Below are 22,780 nucleotides of genomic sequence, written 5' to 3'. Positions count from 1 at the left end.
AGGGTTATTCCACCAAATATTCCTAAATTAAAACATTAGTATGGTGTTTAAAAATGATTACGAACTTATTTTCTTTGCATTATTCAAGGTCTGACAACACTGCATCTACATTTAAGTCATTTAGCAGACGCTCTTATCCAGAGCGACTTACAAATTGGTGCATACACCTTATGACATCCAGTGGAACAGCCACTTACAATAGTGCATCTAAATCTTTTTAGGGGGGGGGGGGGGGTGAGAAGGATTACTTACCCTATCCTAGGTATTCCTTGAAGAGGTGGGGTTTCAGGTGTCTCCGGAAGGTGGTGATTGACTCCGCTGTCCTGGCGTCGTGAGGGAGTTTGTTCCACCATTGGGGGGCCAGAGCATCTTTTTGTTATTTTGACCAGTTGTCATTTCTGCAAATAAATGCTCTAAATTATATTTTTATTTGGAATTTGGGAGAAATGTTGTCAGAAGATTATAGAATAAAACTTTTTTTTTTTACCCAAACACATACCTATAAATAGTAAAACCAGAGAACTGATCATTTTGCAGTGGTTTTTCCACAGCTGAATATACAAATACCCTCAAATAAAAGGTGACACTGTACTACACCCTTTGATCTAAAAGCAAAATGTAATATTAGCATCACTCTAGAAATGGGGGGGTGTACATCAATGGAAATGACTAACTCATGATCTCATTCCTTCATGTCAACCAACAGGCATTTTGTTGGGTTGAGAAAAAATATACACCAAAACAGTAATTTGGTAAAGTGTTTTACTTTGAACATGTTGGTACACATGCTACTTGTGAAGGCCAGAAGGAATAACATACATGCACAGTACATGGTAAATGCATGCCAACAGAGCAGTGAGGGGACTGAGAAATAAAAAAACACAGGCACACACACTTAGACCCTCTCTCTCTCTCACACACACACACACACACACACACACACACAACTATACAGAGATGGTCCTGAACACGTTGAAGCCTGACAGAGCAGTAGAGACCATCACTCCAGGTATCTGCGGGTGCCAGTGGATTTCCTTGACCTCTGTCTGACCCTGGTGCAGGAACAGCAGCTGGGGGGGCAGGTCCTTCACCCCCTCCTCCCTTGCACCCACATCACATGACTCTACCGATAGGTCCCATTGGCTGACCACGTCGTCCGCTCCAGAGGCGGCGAACACGCTGGAGTCCACAGGGTTCCATTCTACCGATGTCACTGGCGCGCTGTGCTGCTTGAAGTTAGCCACCGGCCGGCCCGACTGAAAGCACAGGTAAATAATATTACGGTTTAGCATCATCTCTCCTCACTTCTGTTGTGAGCATTCTGGTTTAGAATAACTGCATAACCATGTTTAAGATCTGCCTTGTCAAACACACACTGACCCCAGACCAGTCCTATGGGTGACCTCCCAAGTTAAGGGTTCTAAAGCGCAATACGAGTCAGACCATGTAACCACTGTTGATTTGGTGCTCCTCCAGCACATCAGAGTAATATCAAATCTCTAAAGCTCGAAGCTAAAAATAAATCAAATAAAATAAAAAGAGGGCCAGTGTGTGGGAGCCAACTTTCCTCTACATTCCACCCACATCTTGAAATGCCATCATACAGGAAAGGACAGGATTACCGTGGGTGTAGAGAAGGGGCGGGGGAGACAAGAGGACTTATCATAGAATGCATCACCAGGGGCAAACTACCTGCCCTCCAGGACACCTACAGCACCCGATGTCACAGGAAGGCCAAAAAGATCATCAAGGACAACAACCACCCGAACTACTGCCTGTTCACCTTGCTATCATCCAGAAGGCGAGGTCAGTACAGGTGCATCAAAGCTGGGACGGAGAGACTGAAAAACAGCTTCTCTCTCAAGGCCATCAGAATATTAATCAGCTAACAATGAGTGGCAGCTGCCAACATACTGACTCAAATCTCTAACCACTTTAATAATTAAAAATTGGATGTAATAAATGTGTTACAAGTCACTTTATATAATGTTTACATACCCTACATTACTCATCTCATATGTATATACTGTACCGGTACTCTATACCATCTACTGCATCTTGCCTATGCAGCACGGCCATCCATATATTTATACTTACATATTCTTACTCATTCCTTTACACTTGTGTGTGCATACGGTAGTTGTTGTGAAATTGTTAGATACTACTGCACGGTCAGAACTAGAAGCAAAAGCATTTCACCACACTTGCATTAACATCTGCTAACCATGTGTATGTGACCAATAAAATTGTATTTGATTATTGTCCGATGCACAGAAAACACAGGTAGAGATTGATGGCATTGTTCAGCAGCAGTGGCGTGCAGTGACAATCTGTTAAGAGTGTTGGGACTGCAGCCATTTTAAACCCAAACAAACCAACCCAGATTGTGCAATAATGATGGAAGGATGGCAAATATCGTAAATGCCATCTTTGCCATCCTTCCATTACTTTTTATGGGTTCAATATTTTCCAGAAAATCTTAAATAATACCTTTGAGAAAATTGCAACCATCCTGGTATTCCTGTTCAACCCGGAAATGCGATTTAAAGTTGCAGCTAATGTAGAAGAAAAAGCTGTGTACATTTGCAAATACTGTGCCAAATCATATGTGAAGAATGCAACAAAGATGCAGAATCATCTGGCCAAGTACATAAAGTTCTCTCAGCACTCACAACAAGCAACCGTTGACAAAAGTCCCTCTACTTCTATTCGAGGTGAAAACGATGAATCAGACACCTTACCGATAGCAACAGCTCATGGTCCTCCTGGAATCATTTGTTTTTTTTACTCAATGGAGGAACGTAGTCAGAGAAATGCTGATGAATGTCTTGATCGAGCTGTGTATGCAACTGGTTCACCTCTGATGCTCACAGGCAATGTGTATTGGAAGAGATTTCTGAATGTTCTTCACCCAGCATACACCCCTCCAACCAGACATGCTTTATCTACTCATTTGCTGGATGCAGAGCTCAGAGTTCAAGTGAAGGTCAAGCAAATCATAGAGAAAGCAGACTGTATTGCAATCATCTCTGATGGGTGGTTGAATGTTCGTGGGCAAGGAATAATTAACTACATCATCTCCACCCCTCAATCAGTATTCTAAAAGAGCACAGACACAGGAAAATAGACACACCGGTCTCTACATTGCAGATGAGCTTTAGGCAGCCAATGACCTTGGACCACAGACAGTATTTGCACTGGTGACAGACAATGCTGTGAACACGACGGCTGCTTGGTCTAAAGTGGAGGAGTCCTAACCTCACATCACACCCATTGGCTGTGCTGCTCATGCATTGAATCTTCTCCTCAATGACACCATGGCACTGAAAACAATAGATACGCTCTACAAGAGAGCCAAGGAAATGGTTAAGTATGTGAAGGGTCATCAAGTTATAGCAGAAATCTACCTCGCCAAGCAATGTGATAAGAATAAGAGCACCACATCGAAGCTGCCCAGCAACCCCCGTTGGGGTGGTGTTGTTATCATGTTTGACAGTCTCCTGGAGGGGAAGGAGTCACTCCAAGAAATGGCCACATCACAGCCTGCCGATATGGACAAGCCCCATCAAGAGGATCCTCCCGGATGATGTATTTTGGGAGAGGGTGGTAACAGCTTGAAACTCCTGAAACCTATAGCAGAAGCCATTGCACGGATTGAGGGAGACAATGCCATCCTGTCTGATGTTCAGACTCTGCTAGCAGATGTAAGAGAAGAAATCCACTGCCTTGCCCACTTCACTGTTTCCCCAAGCAGAGGAAACTGCAGTTCTGAAATACATCAAAAAGCGTGAAGACTTCTGCCTGAAGCCATACTCGCCTCAGCGTACATGTTGGACCCCAAGTACACTGGCAAGAGCATCTTGTCTGGTGCAGAGATCAACAAGGCCTATGGTGTATTCACTACCGTGTCTCGCCACCTTGGCCTGGATGAGGGCAAGGTTCTTGGCAGTCTGGCGAAGTACACTTCCAAGCAAGGGCTTTGGGATAGAGATGCAATATGGCAGTCGTGCCAACATATCTCATCAGCCACCTGGTGGAAGGGACTTTGTGGATCTGAGGCTCTTTTCCCTGTTGCCTCCATCATACTCCAAATCCCACCAACATCAGCCGCCTCAGAGTGCAACTGGTCCTTGTTTGGGAACACACACACCAAAGCACGCAACAGGCTGACCAATACAAGGGTTGAATAATTGGTGGTCACCCAGGCAAATCTAATGCTTTTTGAGCCTGACAACGAGCCATCCTCAACAAGGTTGGAAAGTGATAGTGAAGATGAGGCCTCAGAGTCTGATCTTCAAGAGGTAAACATTGATGAGGTCCAGGGAGAAGACATGGAAGTCTGAGAGGAAGACAACCAAAGATTTTGTTTCTAGAATATAATTTTACAGATGTATGTTGAAAACATTTTTGGTTACAATGGATCATTGGGGATCATTAAATATTCATTTTCTTTTGTTATTCAGTGAACTTATTTCATTAAAAGTTAAATTCACAACTAAATCATTTTAAAAATGTCTATTGGAAGTATTTAATCATTTTCAATTATGTCTACTTATGATAAGGTAAAAGGTATATGTTTCTGTCTCCATATATGGAAAATACACTACTGTTCAAAAGATAAGTCACTTAGAAATGTCCTTGTTTTTTTTAAAGAAAAGCCATTTTTTGTCCATTAAAATAATATTAAATTGATCAGAAATACAGTGTAGACATTGTTAATGTTGTAAATGGAATATCTACATAGGCGTACTGACACCAATTGTCAGCTTCAGTGAAGAGGTGACTAAGGGATGCTAAGTTCCTCTGTCCAGTGTCTGTTCTTTTACCCATCTTAATATTTTATTTTTATTGGCCAGTCTGAGATATGGATTTTCATTTGCAACTCTGCCTGGAAGGCCAGCATCAACAAGGAAATGTCTAAGTGACCCCAAACTTTTGAACGGTAGTGTATATCCAATGCAAAAAAACATCTACATTTAAATGGTATTAATATTAATTTCTGTTAATTCCCACAGAAAATTTCCACCTCTGAATATTCCCTAAAATGTGCAACACTAATGGTGACTAATTTAAACAGTCTGATGGCTTAGAGAAAGCAGCTATTTTACAGTCTCTCAGTCCCAGCTTTAATGCACCGTCTCTTCCTTTAAATGCTAAATAACAAATGTTTTCAAGTGCAACTTTAGCAATGATGGTTTTGGGAAACAGCTCTGAGATGTAATGATACTCCTACGAAGGTTCTAACGAAAAACTTAGCCTTCAGTTTCCCAAAATAAACTTGCCCTGGTTGGTACCGTAGGATCAGCTGACCCTCCCTAAATCCCAACCTTAGACTAATGTCTAAGTCTAGGGGCAAATTAACCCTACTGCAGTTCTTACCTGGAACTGCCTCAAGTCCCAAACTTTCAGAAGTCCGTCGTCCCCGCCAGACAGGAGGAACGGTTCAGTCCTGTTCCAACTGATGACGTTGACGTCTGAGGAGTGTGCCTCCTTGGCACAGAGCATGGAGTTGGGCGGGGCTCTGGTGTCCCAGACCCGGATGGACTGATCCACAGAGCAGGAAGCAAAAACCTTGGGGGTAGGATGAAAGTGGGAGGAGGGAGAAAAGAGGGAGGAGGGAGAAAAAGGAGGACAATGAGACAGAAAGTTGCAGTTTTAGCTATAATTCTGCAACTGACCTCATTTCATGTCTGCTTCTTCTGACATTAAAAAAGTAAAGTTTCTTTTCATCTATTGATATTGTCACTCAGCCTAACATCCCACTGCTTCTCCCATCATACCGTGGCTTCTGTGGGTGACCACTGCAGGTCCTCCACAGACTTGGTGTGAGAACTGAAAGGCCGTTGGTCGATCTGCCAGGAAGTCCCTCCCTCCTGTGGTTCCCACACATGGATGTTCTTTTTGCAGTCGCCACTGACCAGCCGACCTTTTAGACAAAACATACTAATAAATGAGTTTATTATTCTACTCTTGTATTCACATTTATTTAGGGACAGTTTCCCAGAACCACATTAAGACTAGTCCTGTACAAAAAAAATCTAATTTATCATCAAGGTAATTAGATTGAGCCAGTCATTCTCATTAATTTCAGCCGGAAGCCAACATAGTAGACGTCCTCTTATACATAGAACAGTAACTACACAGCGGATGGTGAGGAATATGCACTCTGCTTTAGACGTACCAAAACATCAGACGTGGCAATGGACCGACTCACCGGGTACTTTGGGCGACCAATCAATGGCAAAGCCCTCACTCATGTGACCCGAGAAACTGAAGAGGGGCGTGGATTCCTTCTGCTGTTTAACAAAGGTTGACATGGCAGCTGAACTGTGGACGGCTTCCATCTGGGATCGGAGGTCAAATATCTCCACCTGACCTTTCTCTGACCAGACAGCAGCCAATGACTGATCTCCACGATGAGTCACCTGGTGGGGAAATAGACAGCATTAATGTTGAGCCTTTCAAACCACTGCTGCCTCACATCACACACAGTCCAATCAGGGCGCATGTACAGAAAAACAAACTGAGGGTGCAAGAGATATTCAGATACTCTCAGACAATGAGAACAGTTAAACTCACTCGGACTCTGTTGATCCCTCCATAGTGAGGCATCATGGCCAACTCCATCTGTGGCTTCTTATCTTCATCATCATCCTCTTCATCACTCTCTCCATCACTGCTCTCGTCCCCCTCCTTCACTTTCTCTGTAGTACCGTGGAGGTTGTGCATGCGTATGAGAAGCAGTCTTAGAGGAAGGAGGAGAAAAGGTATGGTAGGATAAGCCAATGAGGCCTGGGCAATGAAGGACTACCAATAGCGGGGTGTGCAAAAAGTATATTCAATGTAAGTATTTGGGGATCCCTTCACATCAGCCTCACAATAGGAAGGCAATCTGAGTGTATGCTGAGTGTCATTGTTATGGATCGGTGGGTGTGACAGCTACCTGTTGCTGAGGGCAGCGTCAGCCTGTGTGCCTGCACAGAGCAGCATAGAGAGGGGATACTGTTCCCTGCCGTCTCCATTCGCATCTCTCAACACGTCGAAGCTCAGGCAAGGAGCACCTGGGGCGGGGGGTATATGGTGACAAAGCAAAACAATCAGCAAGTGCCCATCCAGATCAATCTTTGGTTAATTACAAACTAACGCTATAACGTTAGAAACAAGCTATCCAATACATTTGAAATAACAGTTCGTGACATTGTAAGTTCAAAACATTCTAATTAATGTGTTTGATGGGCCATAAAATAACTCTATTAGCTAGTTAGTTAACTGTTGGCCCAACCTGTCTGACACTCGTGGTACATGCGGTAAGCCGACCGGTCCATCTCGAGCTCCTCTCCGGGTTGGAGAGGCTGTTTTCCGGGGACATAAACTTGAGTTTCCTGTTCTCCATCCTTTCCCTCTTCTTCCATTTCGTCTTCGTCGCTGCCACCCCCTTCCATTTCTTCCATCTCTCCATCTTCGTTCGGAAGCGTGTCTTCTCTGGGCGCCGACATTTTGAGAGGTGTTTGCTTACTTCCGGTGGATTGATCACGTGGCTTGTCTCTCGCTCGCTCATTTGCGATAATTCAGCTGATGTGCCCCCTCTATTCCTGACCTCTTTGGCAGACAGCCTGGAATTTTTCCTGACCCTTGCTACTGCCAGTAAAGTCCACTAATTCTAAAAGCATCTAACCAAGGAAGGAATTACTGTAATCTTATGGATAAACAAAAAGTATTACAAAATGTAAAGCGAACATTCAAGGCAGGTGGGTTTTTGAGCCCCACCTGTTTAGCTGAAATATTTGTTCCCCTGTTTCGCATGTTATTTTGTCATTACTACGTGTCACATATCAAACAGTGTAAAAAATAATACAAACATGGTCTCTTTTTTTGCTTTCTTGAGTAAGGCAGATCAGAAATGCAGGTGTTTCAGCATAGCTTAGTGCTTTGTGTGGTGGAGGGGCAGCCAGAGTGTAGGAGTTGGTTATCTTCTCTAGTTGTGCCATGATTTGCTCAGTGTTCTGTCACTCATAGGGACACTACATCACCACAAAAGCTACAGGTAGAGCTAGAAAGTTCAAGCCCCTTGGGTGGTGCCATACATTTACATTAAAAAAGTGTCCATCCAAGAAGGCTCAAGGTCCTTGGTCACAGATTTAATGACGTCAAATCACGTTATATCTACCGCAGCTTTGATTGGACTGATCATCCTTTAAAAATCAACATCATACTTTAAAAAATCTTAGCTAGCAAGCTAAACAAGCAGTCTACTGGCAAATCCTTTTCAATTCTTGTCATAATGAAGAGATATTATAGAAAAAACGTATCGGTGCTCATCGGCCATTGGACATAAACATTACACAGGAAGTTGGAAATCGCAAATTCAACAATGAGTGGTTTGGAAGGAATCAGTGGCTAACTGCAAGTGTTGCAAAGCAATCACTAGCCTTCTATTCGTTGGAGAGGGTGTGTAGTCCAAGTCTGGGTTTAAGAGTCTCTTTTCCAAACTTAAACGGATAAACATTCACACGCAACACAATAGGCCAGAAAAGGCTGAATACACTGTCCATGCTGTCAATCCAGAATGACTTCTGCCGTGTTCAAAACAACTGGAAACTCGGAACTGGGAAATCTCAGACTTTAGTGAGTTCAAGGCAACTGGGAACTCTGGAAAAAAAACAAGCTCCGACTGGGAAAATACGTTTTGAACGGTCATCCAACTCGCAATTCCAAGTCGGGAACTCCGACCTGAAGATCACTGACGTCCTGATTCAACCTTGTTTTTTCTGAGTTCCCAGTTGTCTTGAAAGAACCATAAATCCAAAGAATGCCAGACCAGATTTGCCCACAAGAAGGACCCCCGTGCAAACCTTCCTGTTCAAGTGAGCACAGCATAACAGTGAGTACAAAGATGTATTTTATGCTGCTGCATAAATGATGTAATATGACAGGGAGATATGTATACTGTAGCTAAGAAAGTAATACTAAGTGTATGTTGTGTAGTAAGCTGTTAGCAGCCCATGTGCCTCACACTAATAACTTGGTCCCTTTCCACCTCATAACCTAGCCTACTGTTCTGACTTGGTGGTGCACGTGTAGTGTATAGCCTGTTTTAGACAGATGTAATCATTTAATATTTTAAGAGCTTTCATTGTCTGCTTATACAGTATGCCCCCTTTATTTATCTTACGGTTCTGACTTGGTGTACAGGGAAAATACTGTAAGAACGGCCCATGTTCTGAATTCTTTGGCTCTTCATTTCAAAATTGCTGAACAAATAGTTATATTGATTACATCCATCTTAGCTCACTCATTAATGTCTTAATCGAAATTACGATAGCCTCTTATCCGCTTATCGTTCCCTTATGTCATAGTTTGTACATCTCAATTGTCTCAATTTTACATACTCAAATCACCACTGAGCCTACTGTTCAAACTCCAGCCACTTGCATTGCTGAGCCTGAGCATTATCATTGCAATTTCAGTCATGCAATATCAATACTATACTATGTTTTATCATGTTTACTTCTGGTGTAATGGTGATGGGTATTTACCATGGAGAATGATTGAGGCTTCTAGTGGCCAAAAGGTTGTATTAACATAGGCAGCGCCATAGAGTTCGCCAGCTTGTAGTCCTCAAAAACAGAAATTAGTTACCTTACGTTCCTTGAGCCATTTCTATTGGGAAAATGAATGGGAAAAGGATAAGGTTTTGTAATAAATGCCGAAAATAAGGTTAACACAAGCTTTGAAGATCAGAGATATTATACTTTTTGTTCTATGAGATATCAGTCAGTTAACACGACCTTTATGAATTATGAAGTCTTTTATGTGCTTGAAGTGCATTTTTGATTACATAAATGCTTCAAAATTCACAAAAAGTGCCGTTAGCTGATGAAGATTACCTCATAGAACAAAACGTATCAAATCTCCTAAGACCTTATTTTTCGTAAATGTGTATTTTTGCTGTCTTATGTTATTTCCCAACATCCGGGGCTATGAAACAGTTAATTCAAACAGAAAGAAAAACTGAAAACTCTCTCTCTGTCCTCTCTGTGGTTGTCCTCTCCTCATAATAGGACAGCAAACATTATCTGTGTGCATCTGTTTGTTTGACTCTCACTGTCTGTTTTGATGTTGTGCAACATCCTCTCTCTCTCTCTCTCTCTGTCTCTCTGCCTCTCTCAACTGTGTCTCTCTCTCAACTGTGTGTCTCTCTCTCAACTGTGTGTGTCTCTCTCTCTCTCTCAACTGTGTCTGCAGAGGTTTATCATAGTTTCTCAGAAAGGCTGATGCTCATTCTGCTGCCTCTACATTTACAAAAGGAAGTGAGACATGCCTTGGGGGTATTGTTGTCAGTCTCCGAGCCTTGCTTTTTAAAGTTTTTGGGCAAAGAAAGCACCTGGCTGAGTTTAATGGGAGTTCTGTCTTAAGCAGGAAAAAAGGGGCTCCTTCTTTTTGTATCAAATATTTTGCAAGTGTTCTGTCTAAAGTGTGTATGTGCATGTGCATGCTTGGGTGGGTCAGGGTGCGTGCATGCATGGGCATGAGCGATTTGTGTTTGTGTGAGAAGAGCCCTTATAATTGAGTTATGAAGCTACATTCCATCCAAAGTGCTTTCCCAACAGCTCCTTTATTCAGCTCTGCAGCTGCAACTGTCCAGTCAGTGTGTTACTCACAGGAATCAGTCAGGAAGCTGAGCAGAGAATGACACTGTCACACCCTGATCTGTTTCACATGTGTCGTGGAAATTTCCTGTATTTACCAAATCATGAGAGCAAACCACACACAAGTCAGAGTTATCACAAAGTCCATCTTTAATTATATAAGCTCCATCATAACCCGGTGACTCTCAGATCAATTCAGTGTCTATAAATGACTTCTCTGAGAGTCCCTTACACATTGCAACTGAGATCCTTTATAGCAAAGACACACATAGCCAGACAGCATTGGCCATAATTTATCGTTCAGCTTTGTCTCCTAAACTATGTTCTTTTCTCAAACTCAGAACCTAAACAAATCCTCATATCAACAGGCATATATCAAATCCACCCTATCTTGACAAGATCACAGAGACACATTGACTGGCACACAGACATTGTGGAGCCAAGAGATACACGCTTGACCTCTCCCCTATCTCCGGCCCAAGTAACTTAGTCTTGACAGAGAACAGATGACTGCAAACCCGGCCACAGTATTATACAAAAATAAACATTCTGATGAGAAGTAACTTACAAACATATGATGAATATAAAACATCTTACCTATGTTACCAAATAATTCTGATTATTCCCCAACACGTGTCTTTGTGCCCCCCTCCAGGTGTCACCCATCTTCCTGGTGCATTTATACATGTATTCTCTGTTTGTCTGTTGCCAGTTCATCTTGTCTCATCAAGCCTATCAGCGTTTTGTCAATGTTGCGGCTGCACTCTGGATGTGGGTTGAGGCCAATCTTCCACCGCTCTCACCTTGTCAGGGTCCATCTGAATATTCCCTGCAGTGATGATGTATCCTAGGAAGGAGATGGTGGAGCGATGGAACTCACATTTCTCCGCTTTCACGAAAAGCTGCTTCTCCAGGAGACGCTGGAGGACCTGTCGGACATGGAGGACATGCTTTTGAGCTGACCGGGAATAAATGAGGATGTCGTCGAGGAAGACAAACAAAAATCGGTTCACAACATGTCTCGGAGCACATCACGGACCAGGGTCTGGAACACTGCGTGAGAGTTGGTCAGTCCAAATGGCTTCACCAGGTACTTATAGTGCCCGCTAGCCATGTTAAAGGCAGTATTCCACTCATCTCCTTCCCGTAGCTGAACCAGATGGTAGGCGTTCCGAAGGTCCAACTTGGAGAAGATGATCGCCCCCTGGAGAGGCTCGAAATCTGAAGAGATGAGTGGTAGCAGGTAACGGTTTTTAACCATAATGTCATTGAGACCCCGGTAGTCGATACTCGGACACAAGATCTTGTCCTTCTTCTCCATAAAGAAGAACCCTGCGCCAGCGGTGGAGGAAGATGGACGCATATTTCTGCAGTGAGAGAGTCCTCAATATACCTCTCCATCGCCTTGGAGTCCAGACCCGAAAGGGAATAAAGTCTCCCTCGAGGCGGTGCGGTGCCCCGGGAGAAGATTGATAGCACAGTCATAGGGTTGATGCGGTGGAAGAGATGTGGCTTGGGCAGTTTTGAAAACCTCCCGTAAGTCCTGGTACTCCGTGGGAACGGCAGAGAGATCCAAGGTTTTTCCCAAGCCAGCAGGGAGATGTCCCGGGGCAGGCTGCGCCGACTTCAAACAATATACATAGAAAAGCAGGCTCCAACCCCTAATGGACCCTGTAGCCCAGTCAATAAGGGGATTGTGCCTCAGGAGACATGAAAACACCAAAACAATGGGTACATGAGGAGACTCCAGGAGCAGAAACTGCATGGATATACTGTGGTTGCCTGACACTCGCTGGTTGATAGGAACCATACTGTGGTTTACTCCGCCAATAGAGCACCCATCCAGCGCTCTGACATCCATCAGAATGGAAAGAGGTTGAGTGGAGATTCCCAGCTCAGACACCAGGGTAGGGTCCATAAAGCTCTCGTCGGCCCCAGAGTCAATGAGCTCCTGGATGGAGCTGGTCACCCCACAACAGGGTAGCATGGAGAGGGGTACGAGCAATGGAAGATGGGAAATTCCCTGTATGGCTCACCAGCGTACTCGTACTAGTACATCCTTGATGAGCCTTGTTCTTTAATTGGCAGATAGATAAAAAATGTCTCGTAGCTCCACAATACAGACAGCTCTGGGTGTTAAGTCTGCGTAAGCGCTCAGCAGGAGACAATCTAGCCCTGCCCAGTTGCATGGGCTCTGGAGGAGACGACTCGACAGCCCTCGGTGCCCTCCGAGAGACTTCGTCCGACATCGGATCCACTTGGAAATGTGAGTTTCGGGGTTTTCCGTGATTCCTCGGAGGCGAGGTGGAAATCAAGGACGCACGTCAGTGACAGGGAGCTGACTCCCTCTCCCTCCTACGTTCCTGTAACCACCCGTCGATCCGTATGCTCAAGGCAATGAGGGAGTCGAGGTCCAGGGGTAGCTCCCGGGCTAAGAGCATGTCTTTAATCACCTCCGACAACCCGTGTAGGAACTCGTCGACGTCAGCGTTATCACGTATGCTATTCTCGAGTGATCTGAGGGAATTGAAGAGGGTCGCAGCTCAAAGATGAGAGAACACTGGGAGAGAGAAGGATCTCCGGGATCTCCAGCATAGCGATCAGGAGGAGGTAAGAGAGGTTCTTGGGAAGCCAGGGTAGATTGGGGAGAAACGCCACTGGTAGTGGGGTAATTGACAGTCTGGGAGGTTACTGTAGCTGCATCACAGACAATCCTCGGAATTGCTCCAGCAAATGTGTTGAAGGCACAATCCTGGCATTCCGCCAAGGTCTAGAATCCTTCCATAAGACCTTGAAGTAACTCCTTGTGTCTTCCAATGGTGGCTCCCTGGGAGGAGATGGCGTTGCGGAGCTGATCGGAGTCTGCTAGGTCAGTCATGGCCAGTTTGTACTATCACGACTCAGGATATGACCCAGATGCAGACACGGGAGGCGGATAGTACAGTTCTCAGATGATTCATTAGAAACACGGTTTGTGTTCAGGTTAGAGTCAGGCAGATACAGGACGCTAGGCAGGCTCAGGGTCAAGGCAGGCAGAATGGTCAGAACCGGGAAAAACTAGGAAACAGAACTAGAGGAACAGGAAGGTGAGAAAGAATGCTGGTAAGACCTGACAAGACAAGACAAACTGGCAAACAGAGAATACAGGGATAAATACACACAAGATAATGGGAAGATGTGCGACACCTGGAGTGGGGTGGAGACAAGCACAAAGACAGGTGAAACAGATCAGGGTGTGACAATTACTCAGGGTGTATGCAGGTACAAAAGGATAGCCACAATGTTCAACTCACAAGCAGGAGAATCCAGAGTGGGAAAGGAACAAGTGGTTTTCTGTATGTGTTTGTGAACAATGCCCCAGGACCAGCTTGCTTAGGGGTCTCTTCTCTAGCTTAATCTCTATGTAGGTGAAAGCTTTGTTATGGAAGATTTGGAAATCACTTCCTTTTAGATGGTTGTAAAATTGAACGCTCTTTTCTGGAATTTAATCATTAGCGGGTAACGGCCTAATTCTGCTCTGCATGCATTATTTGGTGTTCTACGCTGTACATGGAGGATGTTTTTGCAGAATTCTGCGTGCAGAGTCTCATTTTGTGAATTCTTGGTTGGTGAGCAGACCCCGACCTCACAATATTGAAAGGCAATGGGTTCTATAACCGATTCAATAATTTTTTAGCTTGATCATAAATGGGATGTCGAATTGTATGTTATTTTGATGGCGTACAAGACCCTTCTTGCCTTGTCTCTCAGATCGTTCACAGCTTTGTGGAAGTTACCTGTGGTGCTGATGTTTAGGCCGAGGTAGGTATAGTTTTTTGTTTGCTCTCGGGCAACAGTGTCTAGATGGAATATGTATTTGTGGTCCTGGCAACTGGACCTTACTTGAAACACCATTATTTTTGTTTTACTGAAATTTACTGTCAAGGCCCAAGTCTTTCTTTTTTTTAACCCCTTTTCTCCCCAATTTCGTGGTATCCAATTGGTAGTTACAGTCTTTTCATATCGGGAGAGGCGAAGGTCGAGAGCCGTGCGTCATCCGAAACACAACCCAGCTTCTTGACACAACGGCCGCTTAAACCAGAAGCCAGCCGCACAAATGTGACGGAGGAAACACCTGGCAACTGTGTCAGCGTGCATTGCACCCGGCCCGCCACAGGAGTCGGTAGTGCCCAATGGGACAAGAACGTCCCTGCCGGCCAAACCTTCCCCTAACCCGGACGATGCTGGGCCAATTGTGCGCTGCCCAATGGGTCTCCTGGTCGTGGCCAACTGCAACAGAGCTTGGACTCTAACCAGGATCTCTAGTGGCACAGTTTAGACCACTGCGCCACTTGGGAGTCCAGGGCCCAGGTCTGACAGGATCTGTGCAGAAGATCTAGGAGCTGCTGTAGGTCCTCCTTGGCTGGGTACAGAAGGGTACCAGATCATCAGCAAATAGTAGACATTTCACTTCAGCTTCTAGGAGGTTGTCTGTTTGACATTTTTAGATTTGATAGGGAAGCTGAAAGGTCAAATATACTATTTAGGCTTTCTACTGCCGAGTTTACACCTTCACCATTACTCTCTCAACTGTGTCTGCAGAGGTTTATCATAGTTTCTCAGAAAGGCAGATGCTCATTCTGCTACCTCTCCATTTACAAAAGGATGTGAGACATGCCTTGGGGGTATTGTTGTTGGTCTCTGAGCCTTGTTTTTAAAAAGTTTGTGTGCATTAAAGAAAGCACCTGGCTGAGTTTAATGGAAGTTGTCTTAAACAGCAGGAAAAAAGGGGCCCCTTCTTTTTGTATCAAAGATTTTGCAAGTGTTCTGTCTAAAGTGTGTGTGTATTGGCATACATACAGTGGGGCAAAAAAAGTATTTAGTCAGCCACCAATTGTGCAAGTTCTCCCACTTAAAAAGATGACAGAGGCCTGTAATTTTCATCATAGGTACACTTCAACTATGACAGACAAAATGAGAAAAAAATATCCAGAAAATCACATTTGTAGGATTTTTAATTCATTAATTTGCAAATTATGGTGGAAAATAAGTATTTGGTCACCTACAAACAAGCAAGATTTCTGGCTCTCACAGGCCTGTAACTTCTTCTTTAAGAGGCTGCTCTGTCCTCCACTCGTTACCTGTATTAATGGCACCTGTTTGAACTTGTTATCAGTATAAAAGACACCTGTCCACAACCTCAAACAGTCACACTCCACTATGGCCAAGACCAAAGAGCTGTCAAAGGACACCAGAAACAAAATTGTAGACCTGCACCAGGCTGGGAAGACTGAATCTGCAATAGGTAAGCAGCTTGGTTTGAAGAAATCAACTGTGGGAGCAATTATTAGGAAATGGAAGACATACAAGACCACTGATAATCTCCCTCGATCTGGGGCTCCACGCAAGATCTCACCCCGTGGGGTCAAAATGATCACAAGAACAGTGAGCAAAAGTCCAAGAACCACACGGGGGGACCTAGTGAACGACCTGCAGAGAGCTGGGACCAAAGTAACAAAGCCTACCATCAGTAACACTACGCCGCCAGGGACTCAAATCCTGCAGTGCCAGACGTGTCCCCCTGCTTAAGCCAGTACATGTCCAGGCCCGTCTGAAGTTTGCTAGAGAGCATTTGGATGATCCAGAAGAAGATTGGGAGAATGTCATATGGTCAGATGAAACCAAAATAGAACTTTTTGGTAAAAACTCAACTCGTCGTGTTTGGAGGACAAAGAATGCTGAGTTGCATCCAAAGAACACCGTACCTACTGTGAAGCATGGGGGTGGAAATATTATGCTTTGGGGCTGTTTTTCTGCAAAGGGACCAGGACGACTGATCCGTGTAAAGGAAAGAATGAATGGGGTCATGTATCGTGAGATTTTGAGTGAAAACCTCCTTCCATCAGCAAGGGCATTGAAGATGAAACGTGGCTGGGTCTTTCAGCATAACAATGATCCCAAACACACCGCCCGGGCAACGAAGGAGTGGCTTCGTAAGAAGAATTAAGGTCCTGGAGTGGCCTAGCCAGTCTCCAGATCTCAACCCCATAGAAAATCTTTGGAGGGAGGTGAAAGTCTGTGTTGCCCAGCAACAGCCCCAAAACATCACTGCTCTAGAGGAGATCTGCATGGAGGAATGGGCCAAAATACCAGCAACAGTGTGTGAAAACCTTGTGAAGACTTACAGAAAACATTTGACCTCTTTTCATTGCCAACAAAGGGTATATAACAAAGTATTGAGATACACTTTTGTTATTGACCAAATACTTATTTTCCACCATAATTTGCAAATAAATAAATTAAAAATCCTTCTCATTTGGCTGTCATAGTTGAAGTGTACCTATGATGAAAATTACAGGCCTCTCATCTTTTTAAGTGGGAGAACTTGCACAATTGGTGGCTGACTAAATACTTTTTTGCCCCACTGTACATATAGCTGATGTGTGTAATTAATGTGAGTGATTTGGCTCAGTTGTAGGCCTACCCAGTAGTTGCAGACATAAATATTCTGTTGAACTACAACTTACTTATGACAGAAGTCTTCATGTAGGAGACAGAAAGAAAAAGGATAGCTGTTGAGAATCAGACAGCAGTGCAGCTCTGCAGCAATTGGAAAATACTCCCCACACTGGGGATGGTAACAGTCAGCACTCGGGGATCTCTACACAAGACTACATCAGAGAAACTCATAATGGCTGCATGGTTTTTATTTACAAGATGCAGTATGTACAAAAGTTCATAGAAAAAAAACATTAATTGAAGACCAACAAACAAACAAATATCCAAATTCCACTGCATTGTAAACATGTGAATTTGATCAGAATTATTGGACAATAATTTATGTTCTGTATCTTGCTCAATATAAAACACTTGTTAGTGTTTAGTTAGCTTGCATAGAATATGGCTTTTTATACATATGGCTATGTTGTATAGGTACGTAATGGTTTCTTATGGCGATAATAGAACTCTGGTGTGCAGACGGTAAATTAAAAGGTTGTTATTCTATACATAATCTTGACTGCAGTTGTACATTCAGTGCAACAATTAAGTGTGCATGTCAGTCACTTGATTGACAAAGCTTACTACATTAGAACAGCTAAAATGGACAGATTGAGAAGAAAAAGCCAACAAGTGCTCCAAACCATTTTGTGTGCGCCATTAGAGATCCACTTCAGTAACTATAGCAACCGCTCTACAGTAGCATCCAGGCAGTCCACATAACAGGAGGCTCCAATGTAGGCAGTCATTGTAAATAAGAATTTGTTCTTAATTGACTTGCCTAGTTAAATAAAGGTTTTAAAAAAAAAGACCCAGAAATAACTAATAGGAGCCCACCTTTGGATGGTGGGCTCCTATTGGTTGGTGGTGGTGTGTGTAACCTCATCCCTATTTCCCCTTCATTCTCTATGTGAACTGCTCGTGTGGTTAATAACCTCACTTTTTTCCTTTCCAGAGCTGCCCTTTCATCCTCCCCAGCCGGAGAGGCCAGAGTGGGGAAGGGACAAGTGTCCACCGGGGTCGAGCACCCCAGCTCCAGCCATTTGGAGAAAACAGATGAAGTGAAGTTGAGAAGTTTCTCTGGAGAGGAGGAGACAGAGGGAAGAACTGAAGGGTCAGGATCCTCAAATCTCTGTGAGAGAGGGATGTGATAAGGGAGGAGAGGAGTTGTTATTAAACAAACATACAGTGCAAGCACTGTCATTGATTGATAGCCTGTTCTCTGGGGAGTTAACCTCTGTGATATACATTGCATACATTATAGGTGACCTAAACAGGAAAATGACACACCGGTCATTGCATAGTCAAGCCACATGGTCAGGAAAAAAACAGGGATGCAAACTGGTGAGGGCCCAAAAAGGTGAAACCCCCCCCAAACATGCAAAAAAAATCCCTGCTCGGGGGAAATGCAGGTTTTAACTCATTAAACAACAAATAATATGATCTACATGATCAGTCACTGTGTGCAAAATAAAAAAAGTGGTTAAAGTGAACCTAACTCACAGCTAAAAAATGTAAAGCAAGAAATACAATGTTATTTGTTGACTAGACTTTACTGCAAATGACACTCAAGTCTTGAGAAAAAAATATACTAATATTGCAGTTAGCCATGACAGCCTTTATAATAGAATGCTTGTGACCACACACATCTAAATATTGCACTTGAAAAAAACAAACATATTTAGTACAAATAGAAAGAATCAAACAGGCATTCTATTTTTGCTCTATTATAGCGGCCACTATGGTAGACATTGATCCAGTGCACAAGGCTACATGTGTGCAAAAAATTAAATAATCCCCACTCCTTCACACACGTGTTACTGTTAAATTCAACACAACAAAAGCAATATATTTGGGCTACACTGCACATTATTACACTGTACACTTTCTGCCTGAGTACATCTGTTCTTCAATGTGCCAGCAGAGCATGATACCTTTTGTTGGCATAATTTATCTCTTTCAGGCAGAGTACTACACCTGGCATAGCCCTTTTTATCCACTGGCGCCAGATTGAAAATGTGAGAAAGTGTGTGGTGTTCAATTCACCTCTATAGTGACGTCCAGTTTAAACCAGGCCCAGCTTCAGCTCCACCTAACTGCTTAATTAACAAGCAGCGCCTCATTTTCACCTAATTCTCCCATTCTGAAAATTAACCACCACCCGACTGAAGAGACCTTCAGTCTGGTGCTGCATTCTGTTGTTATGTGAACGGTTGGCTAAGCCTTGAAAAAACGTTTTTCTCCCCTGTTTTAACCATTTTCTGTCTTTTTTTTTACTCGACAACGTGGCATCTTTAGTGTTTTGTTGCATTTACTATGGCATAGTTGTTTTATGTTTTACATAATTTAGTCCAAAATGTTTAAGGCTGCTGTGTGTCTCTTTTGAGTACATGCTGCTACTTGTTCACCCACACTGGCAACCTACAGTACACTCACTCTCTTATCCAAAACAGTTCATATAGACTACTAGAGTCATAGCCTCAAAAAGTAGTTTGGGGAAGAAAGATTTTTCCGGCGATACAGACGGAAAATATTGTTTCGCTAATACAGGACCAATGCACGACTTTTTTTTTTGGGGGGGGTTGCTGCTGCACCCTCGGCCCCAAACCTCCCGCGGCTATGACTGGAGTATGTCCACGACATGGTAAAGTTATACCTACCCCTTTTGTCATACCCCTGCCACCCAGGGCTTGTATAAGGTTGGAGATGAATTCGAAGCTATGGTGCTCTGGCCACAGCTGGCTGCGGAGCTGGAGCCAGGAGTCAGAGAGAACAGTCGCAGCTCGGAACACACAACACTGGAGGGGCAGCAAGGCAGAAGCAGGATTTTAGACACAGAGGTTACGCTGATGATTTGAATAGACGGAGCACCACACTGAGCTGATCATCATTGTGCTAATCAAAGGTTATTGATTATCCTGCCCAGTAACGCTGACAACAACACACATTTAGACTTTAGAGTACTGGAACCAGTGGAGGCTGCCGAGGTGGGGGACGGCTCATAAAATGTTTGGAAGGGAGCGAATGGTTAATACCATTCCACAAACTCCGCTCCAGCCATTACCACGAGCCGGTCCTCCCGCATTGCTCAACAGAGAATCAGAATGAAGGATTTAATGATAGACATAGCAGATACTCTAAGTGTGACATGTTTGTATAAAACACGAGAATAAATTATTTAGTAAAATGGTGTCATTTAATCAATAGATGGTGCCTCACCGGATCAGTGTTGCACAGCAGGTTGACATTGTAGTGGTGGGAAATCCAATAGTTTTTAGGGAACACCTTACGCTTGGAGGAAAAAACTGGTTCAGGAATCACAGTATTCACAAGAGTATCTATGGCAATAGACAAAACATCAAATTGATAAAACATGTAACCACTAGGAAGTGAACGCATATTTGTTTAAACCACTGTCATTACTCAGGGTGCACGCAGGTACAAAAGGATAGCCACAACGTTCAACTCACAAATCCAGCGTGGTCTGAGTTAAGGGTGGTTTGAAGATTATCGACAACCCCCCTCAAAAAGTAATCACATCCGCTACCTTGGAGTGTCAATATTGATAGCAACAGAAAAACTGTGAGAGATCGAAGTAAAGAGAGAGAGAGAGAGAGAGAGAGAGAGAGAGAGAGAGAGAGAGATGCAGCAGGTTAATGGATGGAAAATGTATGTGTCCTGCCCATGTGGTTCCAGCCACATGCTTTAATGAGAAACATCATGACTTAATGTTAACTTGTTGCTTTAATTAATAGTTTGAGCAAATTAACTACAAATCCAAATCACAGAACCACTATATGAATGACAGTACAATGGCAATGTTGTCAAATGAATTAAACAAATACAAATCCACGAATCAATCAATTAACTTTTGCATACTCTGAATTTACGTCATCACTGAATTTCTCTTACCTGATCGTAACATCCTTTTATCTTCATGAGAAAGGCCACTTCTCCATTTCTGTGTTTGAAAGCATGCAGTACGCAGCTGAAATAAATCCTCTGGTCTGACTAGGCAAAGTTTCCTCAGCGGTTCCGTCAAGTGTGTGACACAGAGAGAGAGAGCTCTGAGTCTTTTCTTTTTCCTCTACTGTTGAGACTCCAGTTTAGTTGACCTCTTTTTTTAGAATTCCTCCTTTTGTCTCCCTGGTACTTTCCAAATCTCCACACCCCCTTCTCTCATTCAATCTGCACTGTGCTCTCACTTTGGATTTTCCCACCTCCCAGTTTGTCAAGCTGCAGCCTTTCCCTTTCGTTCTCCCTCTCTGTCTGTCTCTCGCTCTCTCTCTCTCTCCCCCCTGTTGACCCAGTATATTACAGACCTCACTCTCTTCTCACCCTTTAAATGGCTAATGGAAAGAGTGAGAGAAACAGACCCACTATCTCTCCCTCTGGGCAGTCTGTCTGTGTGAGCTCAGGCAGAGGCTAGCCTGAAAGTGAAAGTGCTTGATATCGGCTCCCTGTAAATTTCTCAGCCCCTCCCACCACCAGTCATTTCACCTCCCTATTGACTGACCAAGCCCCCTCTCCCATGCAAGGGGCTGTATTGGCATGGAAAACATATGTTAACATTGCCAAAGCAAGTGAAATAGATAAACAAAAGTCAAATAAACAATACAAAATAAACAGTAAATATTACTCACAAAAGTTCCTCTCTCTCCCCCCACCCCCAATCCAAATGAGTCCTCAGAAGGCTTAAGTCATGCCATATGTTTTCAATCCCCCCTATGTGTGCCTGAGCTTGTGCCTGCCTCCTTGTCTCCAGTGAGCCAGTTAGTAATACTCACCTAATACTCACCCTGTTGAGTCACCAGAGGATCTCATAAATCAAGAATGATCTTGTATTTTTGGGTGGCTAAAAGGATTGCAACACTGACTGACATAAGCTGCAAGTCATTCAAGTGTGCAAAGTCAATAATAATCATGACAGTGAAGCTGATGTTGCTTCTCAAAACAAAATAATAAATTAATAACAAAAAAATGTCCATTGATTTGAAATGTAAAAGTTTAATATTCCACAGTTTGGAGGCTTAGATACTTTCCCACATTTTGATAGCACTTTCATTTGTGGTACACTAGTTTATTATTTCAAGTGCTACTCAGATATTTTTGTTATGACAAACTACTATTGAGAAAGTGAGTGGGGATCAGAAGTAGATCAATTAGTACATTGTCATGTTCAGGTTTTACATAGTCATTGTTGTAGTACTACTTCTTGTATCAATTCCATTTTGAACATGGGCCAAGAGATACAGTGAATGTTCTAGAGGTCCAAAGGGAAAAGGAAGACAGAGTTCTCCAGTCCAACAGATCAACATTCTTCAGCCTCCCAGAGGCACCATCAGTCCTAACTCTTTTCCCCTTGGTCCTCTGTATAGGGCAGTAGGATGATCCCTGATCTCAGGTCAGTTTAGCATATTCATTTATGGTTCAGGTTAGGATTTGGTAAGGATAAGATAGTCCTAGATCTGTGTCTAAGAGTTTCTACCCAGAGTGTATATACAGTGCACTCTGTAATTATTGGATCAGTGAAACATGTTTTCTTTTGGCTCTATACTCCCAACACTTTGGATTTGAAATTATACAATGACTATGAGGTTAAAGCGCAGACTGTCAGCTTTAACTTGTGGGTATTTTCCTCCATATAGGGTGAA

At 43.4% G+C, this 22,780-nt stretch overlaps 2 protein-coding genes across 3 annotated transcripts; both read right to left on the bottom strand.

Moving 5' to 3' along the window:
* Positions 1-599: 599 nt before the first annotated feature.
* LOC118377387 (glutamate-rich WD repeat-containing protein 1-like) lies at positions 600-7,602 on the bottom strand. Its single transcript, XM_035764279.2, has 7 exons — positions 7,283-7,602; positions 6,944-7,061; positions 6,580-6,745; positions 6,215-6,425; positions 5,781-5,926; positions 5,380-5,571; positions 600-1,256 (listed from the first exon to the last, which is right to left on the bottom strand). The coding sequence occupies exons 1-7, from the start codon at positions 7,494-7,496 to the stop codon at positions 948-950; spliced, it is 1,356 nt and encodes a 451-aa protein (XP_035620172.1). The 5' UTR covers positions 7,497-7,602; the 3' UTR covers positions 600-947.
* A 9,717-nt stretch (positions 7,603-17,319) lies between these two features.
* On the bottom strand, positions 17,320-21,591 carry LOC118377386 (uncharacterized). Of its 2 annotated transcripts, XM_052490138.1 has the most exons (5): positions 21,039-21,586; positions 20,597-20,706; positions 20,346-20,417; positions 19,787-19,924; positions 17,320-18,258 (listed from the first exon to the last, which is right to left on the bottom strand). In XM_052490138.1, exons 1-5 carry the CDS (start codon positions 21,049-21,051, stop codon positions 17,908-17,910), a joined length of 684 nt encoding a protein of 227 aa, XP_052346098.1. In that variant the 5' UTR covers positions 21,052-21,586; the 3' UTR covers positions 17,320-17,907. The 2 variants fall into 2 exon arrangements, with proteins under 2 accessions (XP_052346098.1, XP_052346099.1); XM_052490139.1 differs by lacking the exon at positions 20,597-20,706 and having other exon boundaries at positions 21,039-21,591.
* Between the last annotated feature and the right edge of the window lie 1,189 nt (positions 21,592-22,780).

Source organism: Oncorhynchus keta, chromosome 31 (genome assembly GCF_023373465.1).
Source record: "Oncorhynchus keta strain PuntledgeMale-10-30-2019 chromosome 31, Oket_V2, whole genome shotgun sequence".
NCBI classification, from domain to species: domain Eukaryota; kingdom Metazoa; phylum Chordata; class Actinopteri; order Salmoniformes; family Salmonidae; genus Oncorhynchus; species Oncorhynchus keta.
The sequence above is the reverse complement of the archived record's forward strand: the minus strand, read 5'-3'. Positions and strand labels throughout refer to the sequence as shown.